The sequence below is a fragment of the Gastrolobium bilobum genome, unplaced genomic scaffold, assembly GCF_033153095.1.
Source record: "Gastrolobium bilobum isolate Gb01-03AN ecotype WA unplaced genomic scaffold, APGP_CSIRO_Gbil_v1 utg6455, whole genome shotgun sequence".
Taxonomy (NCBI): Eukaryota; Viridiplantae; Streptophyta; class Magnoliopsida; order Fabales; family Fabaceae; genus Gastrolobium; species Gastrolobium bilobum.
Window position 1 is genome coordinate 358,701 of NW_026898105.1, and position 8,071 is coordinate 366,771.

Sequence of the window (8,071 nt, forward strand, 5' to 3'; positions counted from 1 at the left end):
ATATTTAGAACAACCTGAAGGTTTTGTTGTTCCAGGACTAGAACGGAAAGTTTGTTGCTTAATAAAATCCCTTTACGGGTTAAAGCAAGCTCCAAAACAATGACATGAGAAATTTGACAAAGTTATGTTGTCAAAAGGATTTCGAATTAATGAATGTGACAAATGTGTCTATGTTCGAAATACTGAAAAAGGTTTTCCCATTGTCTATCTTTATGTAGACGACATGTTAATCATGGGTAGTAATAATCAAATGATTAATGCTACTAAACAATTACTTAAAAGTAAGTTTGATATGAAAGATATGGGGATAGAAGACGTTATCCTAGGTATTAAAATCCATAGAACATCTACAGGGTTGGCCTTATCACAGGCTCACTATGTAGCTAAGGTTCTTGAGAAATTCAAGAGTTTGAAAATAACTCTTGTGAGGAACCCTGTAGATTCTAATCTGAGTTTATTAAAGGACACTGGTAAAGCTACAACACAAAAGCTATATGCTCAAGTGTTGGGAAGCCTTATGTATGTTATGAACTGCACCAGACCTGATATTGCTTATGCAGTAAGTCTGTTAAGTCGCTTTACCAGTAATCCAAATGAGAATCATTGGAAAGCTATGGTAAGAGTTTTGAGATACTTGAAGTATACTCAGAATTATGCTTTGCATTACGAGAAATACCCTGCGGTTATAGAAGAGTATTGTGATGCAAATTGGATCACCGGCTCTAACGACACTAGATCCACAAGTGGATATGTGTTCACCCTTGGTGGAGGTGTTGTGTCTTGGAAATCGTCCAAGCAAACCTGCATTGCAAGGTCAACCATGGAAGCAGAATTTACTGCTTCAGATAAGGCCGGTGAAGAAGCCGAATGGCTTCGTAATTTTATTGAGGATGTTCCTAATTGGCCAAGACTGGTACCATCTGTATGCATACATTGTGATAGCCAAACAGCTATTGGAAGGGCCAAGAACGTCATGTATAACGGTAAGTCTAGACACATACGTCGTAGACATGATACCATAAGACAACTACTCTCGAATGGAATCATTTCAATTGACTATGTTAAGTCTAAGGAGAACATAGCGGATCCGTTAACCAAAGGGATTCCTAGAGAGTTGGTCGAAAATTTGTCGAAAGGAATGGGTTTAAGGCCTATCAATTGTTGAGCATTGCGGTAACTCTACCTAGAAGAGTGGAGATCCCATGAACTAGGTTCAAAGAGACAACTAAGTGATGGTCGACTGTTCAAACACTGTAGAGTTTTTAAACTCATACTCATTCCTAAGACAAGGCAGTGTATTTATGAGGGTAAGCACTTAGGCTTTTAATGATTTCTTAATCTGTTGTGTTCAGATGATGTATAGTGAGTTACATCACAAGAAATCACCTATGTGAGTGTGAAGTGAGGGCCGCTTCTATGAGAATTTTACAAAGGCCGATTCTCTAAAACACTCGCAGAACCAGGCAGGTGTCCCACGGCCAAAATGGGCGCAACAAAGGACCAACAATGCTAGAGAAGCAATTGTGTGACTCCTATTGTCTAGGTATACACTAAAGGTTGACGGTTCAAGTCGACCTAGACCACCGATTGACCGAGTATATCCGATAGGTTTTCACTAGAGAAGGTTCAAAGGTAACTCCACCTGTCTCGATGCAGTTGTTTCTCGTTGAGGAAATTACACTTTGCATTTATACTCTTGTGCATTTTTTGTCACGATGATTTGACTTCTTATCCATGTGGGGGATTGTTGGAATTTATATATATATATATATATATATATATATATATATATATATATATATATATATAAATTGTATAGACAATCTATTGGTTATGAATAAGAAGTTTGGTAGTGAAAAGGTGTGCCTTTTCGTCGACAAACAGATGTATCTTTTCATCCTAAACGATGTGTTGTTTCATCCTAACGGACATGTTGTTTCATCCTTGAATGGGTGTCTTTTCGTGTTGAACGAATGTGTCTTTTCGTGTCGAACGAATGTGTCTTTTCGTGTCCAACGGATGTGTTGTTTCGTCGTCGAATAGGTGCCTTTTGGAACGTGACTTTACGTTGTCTATAAATAGACACTGACACCTTCAGAAAATGGATCCAATTTTCTGCACTGAAACTCTGCCGGAATTTTTCTCCTTCCGGTTTTGCATATTCCTTTTCATACTCCGGTGTGATTTCCTCTGGCATATTGTTGTGTTCGTTTAGGCTGTTGATTGGTAGTGCCGCCATTCTTCAGACGAAATCCGTTCTATCCTGGGAGACAAGTGTCCATCAACCTTGGGCATCAGTGAGGGGGCAAATTGTCTTAAGGAGACACGTTCTGTGGGCTCAGATTTTATTCCTCTGATATTGCATTTTTCATTCTTCTGATTCTGTCTGTTTCATACATATCAAGTAAGTCTATTTTTTAATATTTTTAATTGCACAGTGACAATTCTGATCATCTACTCCCTTCTGGTTTATTCATGGGTTCAAACCTCTTAGTGATTTAACATCATCCACTGTCTTCTTTAACATGGTTGCACCAATGACCCAGTCACCCAGTACTTCGATCGAGTCATGGTTGGATGGCTCAGTCTCAAAACACATGCCCTTAGTGCACCTCTTAAGAAGAGCCCAAAAGTAAAAGGCAAGTAGGCATAATACATAATTCGATAATCTTTTTCTTCGTTTATTAGTTTTGGCGATGAATTTGGGGTTTGGTTTCTGGGGCCTTTTAATGGTTAGCAAATGACTATACGTATTCCATACTTTGATATATTGGTCAATTCATGATGTAAGAGGCAATTAAATTTTTTGCAAAATGGGCATGGCACTCCAAAATTTCACAATTTTTAAACCTTTCCCTAATGTTTACAAGACCACGATATGTTGATAACTTCAAACTAAAGCACTTAGCTTATCATGATTACAAGGCTCGTTTGAAATTTTTTCTCGAGCTGATAACCTAAGGTTTGACCCCTTTATGGTATATAATAGAATCCTCTATATGAATCGTTTGATGCTAGTTCCAATCTTTATTGAATTAAGAAATTATACATCAATCCACAAAGACTTTGTTAATATTAATGACAAAAAAAATTAATAACTTTTAATGACAAAGTTATTAATATTCTAAGAAAAGTTTGCAACATACTTGAAATTTTAATCATTAAAAGTTAGGTAGCCTCTGAAGAATAAATCTCCATTGTTGAGCTGAAATTGATTCTCTTCTTTAGCTTTTTCCACTATATATGCATAAATATCATGGAGATACTGCACTATCTGGTTAACTTAAGGACAATTCAGTGTCCCATTAGCCTTGGAGCATATACTCATTTGATATATGTTATTGGTCCTAGCCTCCTAGGCAAAACCCCAACGGCCTAATCACTTGCTCTTTTATTATATGTAAATGAAAATAAGAAACAACTAGTGAATTAAAGATTTAAAACAGATATGGTGAGACCAATGTAAACAATGTTCAGTAAACCTTGCAGCAGAGGACAGTATCTTGCACCTTGATTTGTTGAAACCAATAAAATATTAATAAGAGAGAAAAGAAGACAAACATGATTTGAAGACACCATACCCTATTATATATATCTCAGATTCACAACCTTTATTATAGTCCCCCCAAAGCTTATATGCAACGACACAGGTGCAGTTTTTCTGTAAAAGAATGTACTGAACTTGTATCAGACAGAGGACTGTAAAAATTCTGCACATTATTTGGTACTTGACTGTCCCTATAACACCATGGCATCTGTTTTTTCCCCCCACCTTCCTCCCTTACTTACATTTTTATCAGGAACTGAGATATTTAGATTCACAATACTATTTTGGTAGATAATAAGTTTATTTGGGAGTACTTTTTAGATGGATGATTTTGTTTTTATCATGGGGGGGAAGAATGTGGAGAAAGCAACTCTTGACTCATGTCCTTCACATCAACAAAAGAACGAAAAGTCCCCACCAAGAAGAGCCTTTCAGAGTCCAATGTTTGGTAGGAAGTTTTAAATAAATGGGAGAATGTTTAAAAGCCAAGGTACAAGCCATACAAAACCTGAATTTGGTATCCCCCACAAGTTGCAAATATGAACCATTATTGAGATTGAATTCCAGCAACTACTATATTTAAATTATGTCCTAACATTAGAATATTCAGACCCCCATAAATAAGAATTAATGACGGCTATATTGATGGGCACATAGGGCTAAAACTCTTATTATATAATATTAGAGTGTAGCCACATACATGAGTCATGTTCAAACAAGAAATAGTCCTTTCCTCATTTAATATTTGAGCCAAAATCACCCAGCACCTCACATGGCTTGCATAGACTGACATTAGGCAGAGATGTTTACACATGTGAATCAAAAGAAGAAAATTTCAAACCTTGGGGCTCTCATAGTTTAAGCAATATCAGATTTACAAGAGTCAAGGATCTTCAGCAATATTACCTATCTTGTCGTAACTTAATGAGGCATTGTTCATCCCAAGATATAGGCAATTTATTAAGCAAAACATACAAAATAATTATGTTATGTCAAGAAATTTTTTGGCCAGATGACATGGGGATAGAAGCTGACAACTTATTGAGGCCCTTTTAAGCATGACCCCACAGACTATAGTTACATATATGTTTTAGTTGATGAAGCAAGATAAAAGTGTTTGTAACAGTACAAAAAATTATATTTAAACTTCAAATCAATATGGAAGCATCGATAATAAAAGTATTCTCACTACAAAATACAAATTCTAGTGTTATGCCAAAATTCTGGTTTTCTCATCACTGAGTAGGTAGGATCATGGAGAAATTATAATAGAGTAGTGGACAACCCCTCCGATCCCTTCTTGTCAATGCACTCAAGAAGATACGCACAAAACTTTGCTCCATAAATCAATGAGGATTCTCAAATCTATCATTTATTGTTCATAAAATAGTTTGAGTGAGCTACGTATCAACTTGTTATTAGCTCCAAACTAATTAATAGTAGATCTTAAAGTTTGCTCCACATTGCAGATTATGATAAAAGACTCTTGCAGCCGTCTCAAAAGATTTATTTATCTCAATGCTAATATTATTAATAATTACGAATGGTTTACAATGATTCGGTCCAAACCACTTTCAACAGCACTCAAAGGATAAAGCCTAAGGGCCTAGCACCCAAACAATTTTAGCTTGCAATGGTTGCATACACACATTTTATACAATATCAATTAGTTGCCACGGAATGGGTCACTTTAAAGCTACTTAAATTGCATTGGACTTTGAAGCATTCAAGAAAGTTATACTATGTGACATTGGATGTTTATTATATTCCCACGGATGATAATGGTGTCATCTTTGCCATGCCACTGGTAAGTGGTAACTGAGCACCAATATTTGAAAACATGTACCAAGGAAGGGTTTCACAAATTTGGAAGTGAAAATTTGCCAAAATCTTAATTCATGAAAGTGTCTTCTTTTCTTTTCTTCTTTTTACATTTTCTCTTTCTCTTAATTTCTATCAAGATTTTCTAGGCACCCAAACAACAGGGTATGCAAGTTTATGCAACTTGGATAAGATGGTTCTGTGTCCTTGTCCAATGTCCACTCAAAAGAATCTTATTCAAACGCACGCTTTGGTTATAGCCAATTCTTTTTATTATTATTTTTACTACTTTTTATTTTTTTATTTTTTTATTTTTAGTTAGTAGCAAAGTTAATATGTTAGACCCATTTGTCTTACCTTAAATCTAATGCTTGACCGCGTCGACATCGCCGAACATATCCGTCCAATTTTCATCATCTTCTCTTCTCTCCACGTGGCATTTGCATTAGTTCTAGAGGCCGGTGCCAATCACTGGTTGCCGAATATTAAAATAATAATTTAAAAAAAAAAAAAAAAAAAACATGTAAGTTGAAACACTTTCGTTACTAGATTGACAACTATTAACAACCACGTTCACAACATTTTTGTCATACCCCTATGCATTTAAGGTCAATTCTTTGGCTTAAATTGACTAGCCTAGCATAACAATATGTTAAGAGAGCTAAAAGGGTCTAAGAACCTGTTTTTACTATATCTGTGGGGTGCTAGGAGGAGCTGTATAGATAGAGACCTTTGCTTACTTCACCCTCCTTCCCTCTATTCATTCATTCTCCCTTATCTCTCTCATTTTCTTAATCTTTTTTCTCTTTTGTTTGCTTCCAGAACCTTAAAGAGAACTAAGAGAGATAGATGGGGAACTGTCAAGCTGTGGATGCTGCAGTCCTTGTGATCCAGCATCCATGTGGGAAGATAGAGAGGTTGTATTGGCCAATCACTGCAAGTGAGGTCATGAGGACTAATCCAGGTCACTATGTGTCTTTGATAATACCATTGCCTGTGCCACCACAGGGACAGAACCAAGAGCAGAAGACCGTGCGTTTTACCCGTGTTAAGCTGCTCCGGAGTAATGAGACTCTCAATCTTGGCCATGCTTACAGGCTTCTCACTACTCAAGGTACAGATCTTTCTAATGAATCCTTCTCTTGTGCTTGTCCTGTGAAAAGGGTCAATTGCTGTGCTTGAGTAGCTTCATGTTCTGAAACCACCTTCCTCTGTTTCTGGTTTTAGAGGTTATGAAGGTCTTGAAAGCAAAGAAGCATGCAAAGACGAGGAAGCCACAGGCAGAGACAGTTGATAAACAGCACACAGTGCAGCCTGAAAAGCAGAGTTCACCAAGTGAGTCACAGACAGGAGGGGAGTCCGAAACAGGAAAGACATATCAGGTATATCTCTCATATTAACAGTCCTTTTCTTCTTTTTTCCCTTTGAATTAACTACTATTCCATGAATAATATTCTAGTAGGAAGTTATGTTTTATCCATCCCTACAGTGAATCCACTCAAGACTTTGATCTACCACTTCACATCACATGGTCTATAGGTGCTGAATCTCTCTGATGGATATATCTTCTAAACCATGGATTTATATATTGTTACCAGTAGGACATATCGATCCTTCTGATCCTTGTCAAAAATTATATTAAATTTGGACAATATATTTCTTTTGAAACAATGAAGGGAAAATGAGTGATCATAGCCAAATGAAAATACAAGAACTATATTTCAAACACAACTTTTGTCTTCAATTTATGGGTTAGCTAGCATCCTCATCCTCAATTAGTATTGATGCTAAACTGCATAATGAACTACAGGGAATGAGAGCAGAGAGACACAGGCCAAGGGCGGCGCAGGCAAATCCCGCTGTACTGAGATCAAAATCCTGGCGCCCCTCTTTACAAAGCATCTCAGAATCGGCAAGTTGATTGGTGCAAAGTTGTGACATGCATAATGGCTCATAGGACATTATTTGACTACCTCTTTCATGTCGGATGTTCCTCCTAGATAATTTGTGACACATAGGCATGGAAATTCAACAGAGGTTTGAACTTTGAACCAAGATTTCTCTTCCAACGCCAATCACACACTCAACTGCAAAACCATGCTCCAGAGATAACATGTATGTATAGCCCCAACAAGAAGAAAAAAAAAAAAAGTAATGAATGTAAAAATATAAAAGAAGTGAGTTTTGTGATTGATATAGTTTACAGCATCCACATCTTCCTTTTAATTATTAGCAAATGAGCAATTCTTTACGTACAACTTGAAGAGAACATTTCATTTTTTAATTAAAACAAATTATAAAGTGGAAATCACTTTAGTTTTGAGTTCCAAACTTCCCAGTCCTTGTCATTTGTCAACATAATTTTGTGACCATAATTAAAAAATAAATAAATTATAAAGTGGTAATTTCTTCTTCTTTACAGAAACCAACATATCCGTTAATGGCTCCACCAATAATGTCCTAGGACCTCCGGACACCTTGCGCAAAAACTCATGAAATATCTGTTTTCCAACAAAGACTGGTTAAAATTAAATAATTACTCAAATCTCAAAATGGAATTTAAATATTCTACTATTTGCCACAATGCTCAAGCATCAAAGAACAGGAAGCACGTCAAAACATTGTCAGCTTTGGACCAATCATGTCAGAAAATTTGAAATACTTTGATAGAGGTTGTCTAAAAATTTGTGCTGATTTTGTAGT

At 36.3% G+C, this 8,071-nt stretch overlaps 1 protein-coding gene across 1 annotated transcript; it reads left to right on the forward strand.

Moving 5' to 3' along the window:
- Positions 1 to 6,082: 6,082 nt before the first annotated feature.
- On the forward strand, positions 6,083 to 7,614 carry LOC133312906 (uncharacterized). The gene is made up of 3 exons (XM_061514184.1): positions 6,083 to 6,482; positions 6,596 to 6,750; positions 7,179 to 7,614. Exons 1-3 carry the CDS (start codon positions 6,218 to 6,220, stop codon positions 7,287 to 7,289), a joined length of 531 nt encoding a protein of 176 aa, XP_061370168.1. The 5' UTR covers positions 6,083 to 6,217; the 3' UTR covers positions 7,290 to 7,614.
- The last annotated feature ends 457 nt before the right edge of the window (positions 7,615 to 8,071 follow it).